The 17,793-nt window shown below is 39.1% G+C and overlaps 1 protein-coding gene across 4 annotated transcripts in view; it reads left to right on the plus strand.

Moving 5' to 3' along the window:
• The window catches only part of impg2a (interphotoreceptor matrix proteoglycan 2a), a 74,251-nt gene that overhangs the window by 16,119 nt on the left and 40,339 nt on the right, over window positions 1-17,793 (plus strand). For 2 of the 4 annotated variants that reach the window (XM_057852306.1, XM_057852308.1), the window contains 2 exons: window positions 4,347-4,567; window positions 8,530-8,573. In XM_057852306.1, the coding sequence (XP_057708289.1) occupies window positions 4,347-4,567; window positions 8,530-8,573 (265 nt within the window). The remainder of the gene's footprint in view (window positions 1-4,346; window positions 4,568-8,529; window positions 8,574-17,793) is intronic. The other 2 variants (XM_057852307.1, XM_057852309.1) reach the window with 1 other exon arrangement.

A 17,793-nucleotide genomic window follows, 5' to 3' on the forward strand; every position in this document is an offset into this window, starting at 1 on the left:
GTTCAGTCACATGATGAGAGGCCTCACTGTCATATATTACTTGGTTCAGGAAGAAACCCTATTGTTTTTTCTGTATGTCTGGAATGGGGGAGGTGTGTGGATGCTAATGTTGATGGTATTTAAAAAAAACGTTTGAGCAATTTTGGAATATTAAAGGTAGTATGTGACTTGAAATTTTTGGGAATGGCTGTGGGTCATTGAATGCGGTGTGATTTAAAAAGTCGGGGAATCTGAAAGGCTGGTAAATATTCTAGCATTTGTTGGTTTTTGAACTAGCAGATTAGTACTAAAACATAATAAATCTTGCAGAACCTCGCTGGATTTGTTGTGTCTCGGGGCTGGTTTTGCTAGCGCAGAAAAGAACATCTGCTTGAGTTCTTTGTAGGGATGAAAGGAGTTATTGAAAACAGTTATCGACGGCATTAGACGTCCAATTCATTTCAACTCCGTTAAAAAGGATTGAATGTCTGTTGCCATCAATGGCACTTATAGAGTTAAAAAGCAACGTAAGGTCATGAGATTTATAAAACTAAAATTAATCAAACATTTTGAATTCATGTATTCTTTTTGTTTTAATTTATTCCAATTTTAAAGTTTTCATTTTTTAAATAAGTTTTGTTTATTTTTAATTATTTATATTAGGGCAGTCAAAATTATTGCGTTAACGGGCGGTAATTAATTTTTTAAATTAATCACGTTAAAATATTTGACGCAATTAACCCACATGCCCCGCTCAAACAGATTAAAATGACAGTACAGTGTCATGTGCACTTGTTACTTGTGTTTTTGGAGTTTTGTCGCCCTCTGCTGGCGCTTGGGTGCGACTGATTTGATGGTTTTCAGCACCATGAGAATTGGTGGTGCTGAACAATGGCGAGCTACTAGTTTATTTTTTGTTTGAAAATTTGACAAATTTTATTAAAACGAAAACATTGAGGGGTTTTAATATAAAATTTCTATAACTTGTACTAACATTTATCTTTTAAGAACTACAAGTCTTTCTATCCATGGATCGCTTTAACAGAATGTTAATAATGTTAATGCAACCTTGTTGAATTATTGTTATAATAAACAAATGCCAATACTTATTTACAGTGTGTTGAATGTATATATCCATCTTGTGTCTTATCTTTCCATTCCAACAATAATTTACAGAAAAATATGGCATATTTTATAGATGGTCTGAATTGCGATTAATTACGATTAATTAATTTTTAAGATGTGATTAACTCGATTAAAAATTTTAATCGTTTGACTGCCCTAATTTATATATATATATTTTATTATTCATGGCTTTTTAATAATTTGATTTTTTAAAAACTACATTTTACTTACACTATTTAAATAACATCGATCCTTTAATTATATAATTAAATTAATTTTAATTTATTTTCCATATATTTTGGACTATAGGTCGCACATGAGGTATAAGTCGCACAAGTCAAAAAATGCACAATGAAGAGGAAAAAAAACATGTTTCTTAATTTTTTTCATAATTTTACAGTTTTTTTATTAAATATGTCGCACTGGCTTATAAGTCGCTTTTTCGACAGACTGTTTTTTTATTCATCAGACACCAAGAACATACATTATTATACATACATTGTCTAGTTATGCTTTGCTAAGCGGTTTCATTTGATACACAGAATGTGCTTCTAATTTGGGTTTGAATGCTTTTGCTGAACATACCGTGTGAGCGTGACTGGCTGAGACAGGTGTAGCCTCTCGGGGCCGTTTTGTTTGTGAAGTGGAAGTGGCGACAAAAAGTCACGAAAGTGAGAGCGATTGCACACCTGTATGACTTGGGTTCCGTTTCGTGGTTTAATGTTCCCCTATGCGTTTTTTATATACTCCAGTTCGCTTGGCATTGAGTCAGGAGAGAGCCCGCTGGTGGTGGCTATGTTGTAAAATTAGCGTCTTAAGTTGGGCAAATTAAAATTCAGCTCACAATTTTGGCAGTGCTCTCCAGCATTTCATGGTCCACATTTTCAATCCTTTGTTCTTGCTCAGTAGTTGTTGTCGCTTCTGAAAGCTTAGGTTTGAAAAAATTACATATACAGTATCTATCTTGCCTCTTCGGACCTTGCGTGGTTTTGGCTAAGCAAAGCAAATGACCGTCACTTGATCTGTTCGAAAAATAATTTTGACCTATTTTTTTGTTTGTTTGGTTCATTTCATTCACTTTTGGTGTTTGTCTTATTGCTTTACAACCTTCGTAGACAATATTTTACCTGAAAACTCTTCATTTTAAAAACATATATAGGAAGTCAATTACGTGCAACGACACTTTTCAGCCACCGGGGGGCATGTCCCCCTGGCCCCCCCTTAGACTCTGCGTATGTTATTGATCCCCGTCGACCTAATGTCACGGACTGATTGTGTTATTCCCCCCTCTTCCGGGATCACGTGTATTTTTGTTTGTATTTAATAAACCCTTGAACGGATCCCTCCGTTGTTTTTTGCTTTGAGGTACAAACTTGTTTCTGCAGTTGCGATCGGCAACAAAATACACTACACATTTCCAAAGATGGACGATGGACTCTCTTCCTCGGCTCTACAATCCCGTAGCAATTTAATTTAGTTGTTTTCAGTTTAATCTAGGTGTTTCCAGCTTGCTATATTGATGATTTTTGTCATACTGCGAAGAAAGAGGAAGTGACGATCGGCCCGCCATGATATTTACGTCATCAGCCATCGTGCTGTGACCCGGGAATTTAATGCCTGCTTTCACGCAACCGCTTCCCGGACATTATACTAAAACGCGACCCGTGAAATGTCCGCGTATTCTGCCGACACAGCTGCATTCGGTCCCTGAACCGCAAGTTTGAGACCTATGTCCTGTATGAATGTAATTGAAGAGGGAAAAAAAAACATAATTCATGCATGAAAGGACTAAATCATTTGTAAAATAACTCTTAATTTGTTTTTTAAACCTGTCCTGCTCAGCTGCTTAGACATAGAATAGGAATCTGAGTGTCCTTAAGATCTGAACAGTTTTAGTGTATCACATGGGCGTTTTATATACTCCCATTGCGATGGTTCATTCTGTTTTATTTATTAGGCAAGAGCAGTGAATGAGAAGGGTTTGGGGGGCACAGAAAGGAAGATAGCAGACAGAGGAGGAGAAGAACAAACAACAACAAGAAATACATTATTTCATGCCTATGCTACCTATGAACATAGTAGTGCTATCATTAGCTAACTAGAAACTGCAATTTCTGGAGAAATTACTCTGGGTCTTTGCTGTGTGGCTTTACAGATCTTAGCCCCGCCCAGGGCTATCAATAGAATGGACAAACATGCCAGTCAATGTCGCTAAACAAAGTAAATGCCATTAGAAATGAATGGGAAATTTGAACGTCAATGGCCGTCAATGGCAGCACCCTCCATAAGCGTCAATGGAAGCGGGGAAGTTTGGGGGACACGTCCTATTGATATCTGGTCATTTCCTATTGATTTGGGGACAGTTTTTTTTGCCATTGAAAATGAATGGGAAAATTTTTTGGACGTCCATGGCTGTCAATAGCATCCACTTACATAGGCGTCAATGGAATCCAAGTATATCGGCATCAATAGAATGGACAAAGGTGCCCGTCAATGGCATTAAACAAAGTAAATGCCATTAGAAATGAATGGGAAATTTTGACATCCATGGCCGTCAATGGCAGCACCCTTCATAAGCGTCTATGGAATCGGGGAAGTTTGGGGGACACGTCCTACTGATATCAGTTGATTTCCTGTTGATTTAGGGACATTGTTTTTTTTCCCATTGAAAATTACTGGGAAAATTTTTGGACGTCCATGGCAGTCAATGGCATTGAGTTACATAGGCGTCAATGAAGTCCAAGTACATTTGCATCAATAGATTCGACATGCATGGCCGTCAATGGTATCAATGCAATGTAAATTCCATTGGAATTCCCATTGGAATTGAATGGGTAATTTTCCTATTGGAAATTAATTGGAAAGTTTTTCCGGGGAACTGTAAATTTTTCCCAAATTCTGTGAACAAGTTTTATGCTCCTCACAGTCCCGGAATTTTTGATGCCCAAATTATGTGATTTGGTAAAAAATTGTAGGATTAGATACATTTTGAAACTTTTCTTTTTTTTTGGGAAAATTGCAGTTTATGGGCGAATGGAAAATTTTTCGGAGCAATTTGAAAAATTCCCTGTGCCGCGCGAAAATTCCGGTTGTGTCAATCCTCGAACGGTGCTGATGCAATGGTTCGGGCTGCGCAGCGTACCGAAATAATGCAACGATAAAGTTGCAGAACACTATCTGGTCTTTTTAAAAGACCCAGATAATTATATGGACACCAAATCTGAGATTGCCAATAAAAACAGTTTTTCACTCAGGGTGGACGGTATCGTGGTGGACTACGCGGTCACCCTGGTGGTGGACGACACGGGCATCAGCAGCGACCAACTGGATTACTTGACATTGCAGTCCAACCAGGTAGAGAACTCATACCGCGAGGTCAAGGAGCACCCGACGCTGGTCTACGCCATCAGCGAGCTCAAGACCTTTGTGACCGAGGACCTTCTGAAGGACGCCCTTGAGAGCGGTGAGCGCCAGCAAACCTTCGCGTGTCACCCGAGAGCCTCGGCAGACGCCGTGACGCTTTTGCCACTTGAGAAAACATACCGATGCGCTCATCTGTTTCTTATTCGTCTGCGCTTGTCATCAGAGAAGACAGAAGCAAAATAAAAAAGTGGGCCATATTTAATGAACAAATAACAGGACGGCGTAACCCGACTGTGCTGCGGTTTGGGTCCTTGTCACCGACTGTGCCGCGTAGCCAGGAGGACATGAAATTGGATACGCTGGGGATTTTAATTCGGCTGTTTTGGCCATGGGAAGATGTGCAGAGGTTGCGCGCATCTGCTTGCTAAGTAGGTTAATGTCCTCTTCCGTACCTGGAATTTGATGGACAGTTGCCTCGTGATTGATTAGAGATTAATCGCTATTCAAAGATTGGATGCAGCCTGATATAGCGAGTACAGGTGTACGTTTCATGACGATACGTTCTATAGGTATAAAACCTTTAAGTTGCCCCCCCATCATTTGCAAATTTATATAAAAATGTCAATTGTTTGTGCAAGGTTTGTGCTGTAAATTTTTTTCCTTTGTGCTGCGATCGTTTTATACAGTGTTGAAAAAGTATCTGAACCTTTTGGAATTCCTCACATTTCTGCATAAAATCTTTGTCAAAACCACACAGATGAAAATACAGTGTCTGCTTTAACTAAAACTACCCAAACATTTATAGGTTTTCATATTTAATGAGGATAGCATGCAAACAATGACAGAAGGGGGAAAAATAAGTGAACCCTCTGTCTATGGAGACTTAAAGAGCAATTGAAAACAATTTTTACCAAACATTTTAACCCCGGTGTGTGCCCAATCACTGATGAGTGGTTTAAAGCTGCCCTGCCCACTATGAAACACACACCTGGTAAGAACTGTCTTGATGACAAGCATTGTCTGATGTGCATCATGGCTTGGTCAAAAGAGCTGCCTGAAGACCTGCGATCAAGGATTGTTGATTTGTATAAAGCTGGGAAAGGACACAAAACCATCTCTGAAAGTCTGGATGTTCATCAGTTGACAGTCAGAGAAGTTGTATACAAATGGAGCGAGTTTGGCACTGTTGCTTGTCTTCCAAGGAGTGGCCGTCCACCAAAGATGACACTGAGAGTTCAGCGCAGAATACTCAGAGAGGTAAAAAAAAGAACCCTAGAGTGTCTGCTAAAGACTTACAGCAGACATATCCAAAGTCCGGCCCGGGGGCCAAATGCGGCCCATGGTCAAATTTCATCCGACCCCCAGCCTCTGTCATAAAATCAATAATGTCTGGCCCGCACACAGACTTAATAAATTGGTCAGCAGTACTGCTACCAGCACATGAAGTAGCTTACACACTAAATGCTGCTCCTCATTTACCCACTAAAAGGCAGCAGCACTCTAAGCAACAGTACCCCGTGTGACCCGTTACTCCCAATTTTCTAAAATGGCGACAAATCAACAATAAAAAAGTTGACTGTGACGGCCGACGCTTAAAGGATAGGTAGAAATAGGACGATTAATTCACTAAAATACGCAACAACTGTGTCTGCCTCATTTGCAAAGAGACAGTTGCTGTTTTTAAAGAGTTCAATGTGAGGAGATATTACCAAACAAGACACGTTGACATGTAAAACAAGATTACAGGGAAGGTACGTATCGAGAAATTGGAGCTAGTTTAATTTTACCGCAGCAGTATTTCACAAGAGCCCGACAGTCGAAAGAGAACGCCACAAAGGCCAGTTGCAAGATTGTTGAAATTATTGATAAAAAAAAATACCGTCTTGGCCCGAATATAAGACAGTGGGGTTTTTTGCATTGAAATAAGACTGAAAAAGAGGGGGTCATCTTATATTCGCGGTCTAGACATTGTACCCATTCACGACGCTAGATGGCGCCAGATATCATTGAAGCGATGTTCTGTCATGATAGATCTCAGCTACTCTCAAGTTTAACCAGTTAGCATTATTTTATTGCAGTGTTTTTCCTTATTCAGATTTGTTTCAAGACTACAGTTACAGTTAGACTTCACTTTGATGGTTAATGCAGTTATTGCTATTTTGTTGTTTTATCACAATAGATTGGTTTATTTACATTTTAAAAACCAGAAGCCATTCATTTACGAATGTGATTGCACTTAAGTTTACATATTTAAATGTTCAGATATAAAGATTTGAATAAAGCAAAATAACATGCTTTTTCTCTCAAATATATTGTTATAATCATTTGTTTCAGATGTACTGTAATTATTTTCTGTATAAAAATTAATTAAATTAATTCTAAAAGTCTTTTTTTCAAACTTGAGTCTTGTAAAAGAGGGGGTCGTCTTATAATCAGGGCCGTTTTATATTCAGGCCAATACGGTAATAAAGCAAATGTGACACACAGAATGGCATGCCAAAAATTTGCTTAAATATATTGTTCTACGTAAAGGATGTCAGCCAAGGTCGGCCCCTCACATTTTTACCACACCAAATCTGGCCCCCTTTGCAAAAAGTTTGGACACCCCTGACTTACAGAAATGGCACTGGCACAGTCCAATATCTCTTTGCACACATCAACTACATGTAAAACTATGGCCAAGAAAGGTGTTCATGGGAGGACTCCACAGAGGAAGCCACTGCAGTTTAAAAAAAAAAAACATTGTTGCTCGTTTAATGTTTGCAAAAAGGCACTTGGACACTCCACAGAAGTTTAGGCAAAATATTTTGTGGACTGATAAAACCATAGTTGAAATGTTTGGGAGTAACACACAACGTCATGTTTGGAGGAAAAATGGAACAGCTCACCAACATCAACACCTCATGCCCACCGTGAAGCATGGTGGAGGGAGCATCATGATTTGGGGCTGTTTGCTACCTCAGGGCCTGGACAACTTGCAATCATTAATGGAAGAATGAATTCAAACGTTTTGCAGGAAAACCTGAGGCCGTCTGTCAGACAGTTGAAGCTAAAAAGAGGATGGATGCTGCAACAAGACAATGATCCAAAACACAGAAGTAAATCAACTTAAGAATGGTTTCAGAAGAACAAAATACACATTCTGGAATGGCCAAGTCAAAGTCCAGACTTGAACCCCATTGAGATACTATGGCAGCACTGAAGAATGGGCCAAGATTCGTCCTGATCGATGTGCCAGACTGATCTGCAGCTACAGGAAGCGTCTGGTTGACATTATTGCTGCCAAAGGGATGGTGTGGGGGGCACAAAATATTAAAAGTGATAGTTCACTTACTTATTTTTCCCCCTTTTGTCATTGTATGCATTCTATCCTCATTAAAATATGAAAACCTATAAATGTTTGGGTGGTTTTAGTTAAAGCAGACATTGTTTTTTCATCTGTGTGATTTTGACAAAGATCAGATCACATTTGGTGGTGATTTTATGCAGAAATGTGAGAAAATCCAAAAGGTTCAGATACTTTTTCATACCACTGTAGATATCGAGATATAAATTTCGAGTGATGACGTCAATCGCAGCCCCTTCGTGGCAGGTGACGAAGCGTACCAACTCTCTCAATAACAGAGGGGTGTCCCAACAACTAGCCCAAACGTAGCACAAACAAATGGCATCCCTTCGAGTCCGTTTTGCAGTAAATGAGGGGCTGCGAGTCATGTCATCTCTCGAAATTAATATCTCAAGCATGTTGATCAATGTTTTGAGTTTGGACCGACTCAATTGTTGCTTATCATTTCTATACACCAATCCGGATCAATGTATCATTACACCCTTAATACGGAGCTTGACTTGTCCATGATTGGACTTTGAGTACTGACCAATCAAATGTGTATAGTTTATTATTTACAGCGCTCTAAAGATGACACGGGATCGATCGCACAGGCGTGATCATAGGACTCTGGGGTTAATCAATGTGAAATCTTTTGTGTAGCTTCTGGCATTTAGGAACATATACTTTTTAAGCATTTTCTTGTATTCACATTGGTTTCTGTATTGCTTCCACAGTGCCCGAGACCCCCGAGACCATCCATGCTGCAGAGGAAACCTCGGTGAGTGGGTGCATGAACCCTAACACTGACTCACTTCTGATTTGACCCATCTTAACGTATCAGACGCAACTGTTTTCCACAAATTAAACTCCCAAATTACCTTTTTTCTTTTTCGCAAATGAAAGTTGCGACTTTTGTTGTCACAATGGGTTGGACGTCCATCGCTGTCAATGGCACTAAAAGATGAGCATTCACGGCCAGTCTTCCCAGTTTAAATGAATTGGATGTCTATCGCTGTCAATACCATGCAATGATTTAAATACTGTGGGGAAAAAAAATTGAGGGTTTCTTTGGGCAATAACCGGAATGTATTTCATTTTAATTAACTTTTATGATTTTTTATTAATTCATTTATAATTATAAAATAATAATAATTAGGGTTCTTCCGATCATGTTTTTTTGCTCCCGATCCGACCCCGATCGTTTTAGTTTGAGTATCTGCCGATCCCGATATTTCCCGATCCAATTGCTTTTTTTTTTTTGCTCCCGATTCCAATGCATTAAGAAAAAAATGAATAAAACTCGGACGAATATATACATTCAACATACAGTGCATTAGTACTGTATTTGTTTATTATGACAATAAATCCTCAAGATGGCATTTACATTATTAACATTCTTTCTATGAGAGGGATCCACGGATAGAAAAACTTGTAATTCTTAAAGGATAAATGTGACTTTGTATATTGTGACTAAATATTGCCATCTAGTGTATTTGTTGAGCTTCCAGTAAATGATACTGTAGCCATTTAACTTCTGCCCAAATGCATGATGGGAAGTGCAACCATGACTGTGCGTCGTGGTACCAATTGATATATCTTCTCTGCGTTGGGAAATAACATAGGGTGTTAAGAAAAAGATCAGCTATTACCTTTCTTCCCCATATTGCTTCCTATGATTATTCTAATCGTTGGGAGAGGGATTGTAAGGCTTTAGCCATTTAAAAACAGGCTCCAAAGGCTGCCAAAATTCACTCATTCTACTCATTGTACGCTGCCTTTTAGCTCAATTTTCTGTATGGGTAAAACCCCGCCATTATAGATTGAACGCGACAATGCGTGAGTGGGTCGTGCAGCGCATGCATTAATTGCGTTAAATATTGTAACGTGATAAATGTAAAAAATATTAATTCTCGCCGTTAACGTGATAAATTTGATAACCCTACCTTAAGCTTAAACTAAAGACTCTGGAAGAGTGTAACACATTATGTCTGTAACGTTAAATACAATTAGAAAACGATTTAATTAAAAAAAAAATATATATATAAAGTATATAATAAAAAAAGGCATGTCTGATATTTTTTTGCCGTTTCCGATACTTTGAACATGACGTGATCGCTCTAATAATAATGATGAATAATAAAAAATAAACTATTACCACGAACTGTTTAAAGTTTTTTTCCCCCAATGACCAAAGGGTTAAAGTTTCTTCAGTGTCCCGCCCCAATTTTTTTTAACCATTTCATGCACGAATTAATTTTCTTTTAACCCTTACTGAGCACTCACATTCTGTCACTGATGGCGCTAGACCAGGGGTGTCCAAACTTTTTGCAATAGGGGCCAGATTTGGTGTGGTTAGAATGTGGGGGGCCGAACTTGACTGACCGCCTTTACTTAGAACAATATATTTAAGCAAATTTTTGGAAGCCATTCTGTGTTTCACATTTGCTTTATTTTTTTTTTTTTAATTATAAAATTTCAACAAAGTCGCAACTAGCCTTTGTGGTGTTTTGTTTCGATTCTCGGGCTCTTGTGAAATTCTGCTGCTGTGAAATTAAACTAGCTTCAAGTTGCTTTAATTTCTCGCTACGTGTCTTCCCTGTAATCTTGTCGTACATGTCAGCCTGTCTTGTTTGGTAATATCGCCTCACATTGAACTCTTTAAAAACAGCGACTGTCTCTTTGCAAATGAGGCAGACATAGTTGTTGCGTATTTTAGTGAAGAAATAGTCAAATTTCCACCTATCCTTGAAGCGTCGGCTGTCGCAGTTAACTTTCTTTTTTGTGTTGATTGTCGCCATTTTAGAAAATTGGGAGTAAAGGGTCACGCGGGGTAATGTTGCTTAGAGTGCTGTTGCCTTTTAGTGGATAAATGAGGAGCAGTATTTGTGTGTAAGCTACTTCATATGCTAGTAGCAGTACTGCTGACCAATTTATTAAAGTCTGTGTGCGGGCCAGACATTATTGATTTTATGATAGAGGCTAGGGGCCGGATGAAATTTGACCAGGGGCCGCATTTGGCCCCCGGGCCGGACTTTGGACATGTCTGCGCTAGACGTCTAATCCATGTCTTATTTAAGGATATAAAAAAATAATATAAAAAGAACAATTCAACTACAATTATTAATTATTATTACAATTATTATCATTTAAAAAGAATATTATACAGTAGAGGTGGGAATCTTTGGGCACCTAATGATTTGATTACGATTCAGAGGCTACGATTCGATTATAAATTGATTATTGATGACCCCCCCGCTATTAGCTGCTTTTAATGTTTTGTACATTAGTTACAAAAAAGCCTCGCAGGCTTAAATAAACGACAATTTCAGTTTCAAGTTAACAGTTAAAAACAATAATATACTCAAATCCCCATTCTGTATCAGCAGCTTTAAACTACATTCAATTAATTTAATGTTGTGAATCAACCGTTAAAATTGCTCCCGTTATTCCATAATTTCCCTTTCATCTACTTTCGACATGTGAAAGTTTTAAAACTATTTTAAAGATAGATTCAAGTCACTATTTTCCCGATTTAGGAGTATTTTAGATAAAAAGTTAAAAAGATAAAAGGTTCGCTTGGAAGGTTCGCTACAACAGCCTTGCAGGGAAGTCTACTGCTTTAAGATGGTGGCCATTTACTAACGCCCACATCTAGCTTTCTGTACATGTGCTGCTCACGCCACCGAGTCTATTTTGCATCTAGTCCTATATAAATATGATATCTACCGTACCATTATGTGGACGTACTTTGTAGCAGCTGTCGGCAGCAGTCAGGTATGTTGTTGTTTTTTTTTTTTATCACGCGGCATGAGTTGAGCTAGTTCCTCATTGCGACCCGAAGATCGCGGGGCGCGCTGAGTGTGTTTTACTTCCGCTTTACTTGACATATTTCAATAATCGGAATTTGGATGTTTGTGAATCGTACTCGAATCTTCCACGGCTGAATCACGAATAATCTAAGAATCGGAAATTTCGCCCACCTCTATAATATACCGTAATTTTTGGACTTTAAGGCGCACCTGACTATAAGCCGCCACCCACCAAATTTGACACAAAAACAATATTTATTCATAGATAGATAGCACTGGACTATAAGCCGCAGCTTTCCTCACTGTATTATGGGATATTTACACCAAAAGATATGAACCGGTAATACTATATTTGACAGCGGCATCATAAGACTGTCATAAGACCAAATGAACCACCATGGAGCTTTGAACTAATTGGCCGCAAACTTGCATTGCTTCAAGAAGCTTCATTTGGCCATCACTGCTCCCTTAGGGGAGACAGTTAACCCCTGCTGCCACCTGCTGTCAACACTGTTGTTGTCCAACATGCCTCCTAGCATGCATTACAGCACTACAGATGTAAATAACAATCAAAATTCACGTTCTGTGCTAATTATTTCCTCAATTACTGTTCCAGTTGTTTCATTAATTGCTAGTTATGGTATATGGTAACACTTTATTTCGCAGTGGCACCATAATACTGTCATAAAATCATCATAATTTTGACATGACACTCCCATGAGCATTAATGAATGCTTATGACTGATGTCATTTTGTGTCATTCGGCAAATTATCTCACTTTTGAATCGATGTAAAAGATCCGAGCTGGACATGATTGTTATTGACATAATTCATAATGTCATTAATGCCCATGATAGTGTCATGTCATACTTATGATGGTCTTATGACAGTTTTATGACGCCGCTGTCAAAGTGTTACCAATAAACCCAAATAAATTAACAAATAAGCCACACTAGACTATAAATTCAAAATGAGGGAAAAAAGTCACGGCTTATAGTCCAAAAATTACAGTAATAACAGTTTTTTCTTTTTCTTTTAAATGATTAAAAATAATCACTAGCACCTTAAAGGCTTAAAGGTGGGTGTAATGATTACTCTCATTGAAGGGGCTAAATATTCATAAATTGGGGGAAAAAAACAACTTATACTGTTAATCAAGCCTTAAAAAGTACATTAGTGGCATTTACCTGGAGCACCAGCTCACCAGGTAACAAGGATGAGCGCGCCGAGGCGAGGGATGAAGCGGATTAGCTTGTTTATTGCTGTAATAATCCGCTGCTATTCTCGGGTCAAGTGATACCATCACCGGCCGACTTCACTTGTGCAGGGCTGCTCTAAAAACCGTCTGGCGGTCGACTCAGTTCTAACCATAATTCCGTAAAACCAAGAAAAAAAAATGTTGGGAAGTAAATAAAAGCTGAAGGCTAATCCTTGATTTCGCTGATTGCAGTGCTTTTTCAGACATTCGTGGAAAATATCATTTCATCACAGTATTGATGCTGGCCCTGATTCTAAAAGGAGCTCTGATGGAAACAAGAGATACACTCCACATTGATTTTATTGTTAACAAACACTGACATGCTACGTAGGAATGGCCACCCATAAGTCTTTAGCCAATGTATATACAGTGGGGCAAATAAGTATTTAGTCAACAACTAATTGTGCAAGTTCTCCCACTTGAAAATATTAGAGAGGCCTGTAATTGTCAACATGGTTAAACTTCAACCATGAGAGACAGAATGTGGGAAAAAAAATCAGAAAATCACATTTTTTGATTTTTAAAGAATTTATTTGCAAATCATTAAAAATAAGTATTTGGTCAATACCAAAAGTTCATCTCAATACTTTGTTATGTACCCTTTGTTGGCAATAACGGAGGGCGAACGTTTTCTGTAACTCTTCACAAGCTTTTCACACACTGTTGCTGGTATTTTGGCCCATTCCTCCATGCAGATTTCCTCTAGAGCAGTGATGTTTTGGGGATGTCGTTGGGCAACACACTTTCAACTCCCTCCGAAGATTAACTATGGGGTTGAGACCTGGAGGACCTTGAAATGCTTCTTACGAAGCCACTCCTTTGTTGCCCTGGCTGTGTGTTTGGGATCATTGTCATGCTGAAAGACCCAGCCACGTCTCATCTTCAATGCCCTTGCTGATGGAAGCAGATTTTCGCTCAAAATCTCTCGATACATGGCCCCATTCATTCTTTCCTTTACACAGATCAGTCGTCCTGGTAGCCGTACTGTTGTGTATGAGGACTAAGGATTCAGCTAATTTTGCGGATTAATACGTTTATTTTTCGCATCACGCCAGCCAAACGGCTGCAGAAAAATCTTGCTTTATGAAGGAGAGGCGTGTGCGCCTTTTTGGAGTTTCAAAAGGTTCCCATTCACCGTGGATATTGGCCAAGCCCTACTACTGTTGGACTATTGGACTTACGAGGAAGTGAGTAAACATCTTGTTTTGTATTATGTCGAATACGAATACAGCGATTACAAAGTAAACACTACAAACTTTCTTTAAATAAAGGACTACTTACGTTTAATCATTGATTGGCATGTAAAAAGCTCTCCTCGTGCACGTTAGCTGCACAACGACTGCAGCCGCCCTCCTCCGGGAACGAACTGTAAATTGCTCTCCGCCGGGTGGTTTGCTGATTTGCGAAGACAATCGACAACCCAGTCGTCATGTCAAATAATCCGGGCTAGTTATGTGTGATTTTCCACTTCGAAGACTTTAAAACATCACTCAGTTCGGGTTAGCATGTCGGCGAGCTGTCACGCCTCTTGGTTTGTTTACATTCTCCAAAGCCGGGGAAGGGAAATGACATACAGTATGTCCAATTTTGGTGTCATAAAATATCGTTCGGGAGGTGCGACAGTAAAGGTGAAGTCGACAGTTTTGACCATTATGGAGTAATTTTGCCATGTCGTCCTGAATAAGTGCATTTTTATTATTTCATATTCCATTTAGCACAAGACTGTTATTTGTCATGACCATGCCATTTATGAGCCCAGTCTCCTGCTGACGTTATCCACCTGTTGGGGACGCTAGAGCCCTATAATGGTAGTTGTGGCTAACCGGCAGATTAAAAGACTAATTTCTCGTCATCTGCGCTTTGCTAAATTGTTGTATATAGTCGAATCGTGTCAAAATATGATTCTAATTCACATAATAATGCTATTTAAGACTTTTTTTCTCATGTCGTATGCTCTTTAAGCCAATATGCCTTTTCGCTCTCAATGTGCTAAAACGGCGTCATTGTAAACTGTTTGAGGCAACGCACGAACGGGTCATTCCGTGCATGCGTTAATTGCGTCAAATATTTTAACGTGATTAATCAAAAAAATTAATTACCGCCCGTTAACGCGATAAATTTGACAGCAATAGAAAAAAACTTTGTTTTTATCAGATTTTGGCCGAGCTGTACTTTTGTTTTTGTTTGTTTTTTTTTTTTGCAAAAAAACTGAATAGAAATTTTTAGTGTCCTAATTTTTAAAAAATGTATAAATGATGTAATTTTGACACGGTATCGGTGGGTCAAATGGTTTTGGCTGGGAAGAAACGCTATTGAAGGGAAAAAAAAAGGAATATAATATAATGTACCCTAATTTCTGGACTATAAGGCGCACCTGACTATACGCCGCCAGCCACCAAATTTGACATGAAAACGGCATTTGTTCATAGATATGCCGCACTGGGCTATAAGCCGCAGTTGTCCTCATTGTATTGTGGGATATTTACACCAAAAGATATTAACTGGTAACACTTCATTTGACAATGGCATCATAAGATGAGACCAAATGAACCACCATTAAGCTTTGAACCAATTGGTTGCAAAGCCTTATTGTCACTAAAAGCTTAATTTGGCCATCACTGGTCCCTTGGGGGAGACAGTCAACCTTTGCTGCCACCTGCTCTCAACACTGTTGTCATCCAACATTCCTCCTAGTATGCATTGCAGCGCTACAGATGTAAATAACAATCATGTTCTGTGCTAATTATTTCTTCAGTTACTGTTCCAGTTGTTTAATTGCTAGTTATGGTATTTGGTAACATTTTCTTGGATAGTGATGCCATAATACTGTCATAAGACAGTCATAATTATTACATGACACTGTCATAAGCATTAATGAATGCTTATAATAGATGTCGGTTAGTGTCATCCAGCAAAGTATCTCACTTTTGAATGGACGTAAAAGATCTGAGCTCGACATAAATGGAGTTAGTGACATAATATGCCACGACACATATTGACATCTGTCATAAGCATTCAGTAATGCCCATGATAGTGTCATGTCATACTTATGATGTTCTTATGACAGTCTTATGATGCCGGTGTCAAATAAAGTGTTACCTATTAACCCAAATCAATCAACAAATAAGCCACACTGGACTATAAGCCGCAGGATTCCAAATGAGAGAAAAAAGTAGCGGCTTATAGTCCGAAAATTAGGGTAGCTTTTGCATGACATGCAAAGCTACCATTAACATTATGAATGTGTTTTTAATGTTGAAAAAGCAATCTCTTTACCCACTCTAGCTTTTTCTTCTCATTGTCCTTCAAAAGTAAGTCTCCTTGTTACTTGACTGCGTGTTTGACACGTCTTCTCTTCATCATAAATTTCAATTAACAGCCTAAAGCAGAACTTCTCCACATCATTGACTTTCATGTGTACGAGGCCAGAATTGTGTCAGCATTAACTTTTACTAAGTACAACCAATTTAAGAGTCGCCAACATATTACAAGTGTATTAATGTGTTTGCGGATAAATTATTATAATGCAAGCCAGTGAGGTTAATTCCAGTCAAGTCTTTAGCGAACATGTTGAACCCATTTTGTCGTGACGTGTTGTGTTGAAACTTGCCGGGTTGGATGGAGGGAGCGCGCACACGCACGTCAACATTCATGCGACGTTATTTGCTTTTAATTTGATTTTTCACGGGAATTTTCATGAGCTTCCTGAAAATGGCGCTTGACCAGACACATGTGTACTGTAGGTCTTACTGATGCAAAACAGATGTGTTATGCCCACTTCACCTTGAACAAAGAGGCTGTTGGTTTTAAACTGAGAATTACTGTAATTTTCAGAGTATAAATCGCACTTGAATATAAGATGCACCCACAAAATTTTCACTAGAAAACCACACCGTATTATGGGATATTTACACCAAAAGATACGACGCTTATTAGCCGGTAAAAATCTAAAAATACGCCTCACTGGCTGAGGTGCGTTACATTTACTCCGTTAGATTTACTTGAGTAACTTTTTGACAAAATGTACTTCTAAGAGCACAGGCGTTTTTTCCTATGGGCATGTGGGCGACCGCCCAGGGCGCAATCTATTTGGGGGCGCACAGGCGCCCTCGAGGAGAATCAAACAAAAAAAAATCCGCTAGGTTTTTGGACTAATACCGCTCATTTCCACGTCAAGTTATTAGAGTGGGCGCCAGGGTGCCCCTTACTATCATGTCAACTGCTGCTGAGAGTCAGGTGTGTCAGGAGGGGGCAGGGGGAGACGGGAGGGGGATCAGCTGCTCGCAACTACAGTGAGCGAGCAGGACGAGTCTCAATCACTGCCAGAGGTGAAGCAAGGAGGGGAGCGGGGCTCCGTTCCTTGTACAGCTTTTCACAGGCCACCTCATTATTCATGTGACTACTTAAAGAAATGGTGATTTTTTTTCCAAGAAAGTCCATTAATGGGTCTATCATATTCCTCGTTCAATACTCTACAAGAAAAATATAACATATATGCATCTAAAATAATCCTAAACGATTTTATTAGCAATTTTAATACTCCTTTTAGCAAGGTTACTTGGGCATGCGGTATGCCGCTGCGTACGTTCCCATAGCAACCAGTCCTATTATTGTCCTACGTCAAAAGCGCTGCATATTCTGAGAACAAGAATAGGCGTAAGCGTAAGGTGCGCATTTTGAGCAGAGGACGGCCACCCTATCTGTGCGTCCATGAACGAATGTAAGTATTTCCTCTTCATGCCATAAAGTTCTTATGATAAGTTAGAGCCATCATCAGCGCGACCGTTTCGTGTTTTTCCTGTTACGTCAGCTGGTTGATCCCACTCGTTCTCGCTGCGTCGAGGAGAGCGTTCTTTACTTTATATTCGCATTGCACATTTGCTTTAAGAGGGAAGGTATTAGTTTAGCATCTTAAAATGATGTTGTACATC

Source organism: Corythoichthys intestinalis, chromosome 12 (genome assembly GCF_030265065.1).
Source record: "Corythoichthys intestinalis isolate RoL2023-P3 chromosome 12, ASM3026506v1, whole genome shotgun sequence".
Lineage (NCBI taxonomy): Eukaryota > Metazoa > Chordata > Actinopteri > Syngnathiformes > Syngnathidae > Corythoichthys > Corythoichthys intestinalis.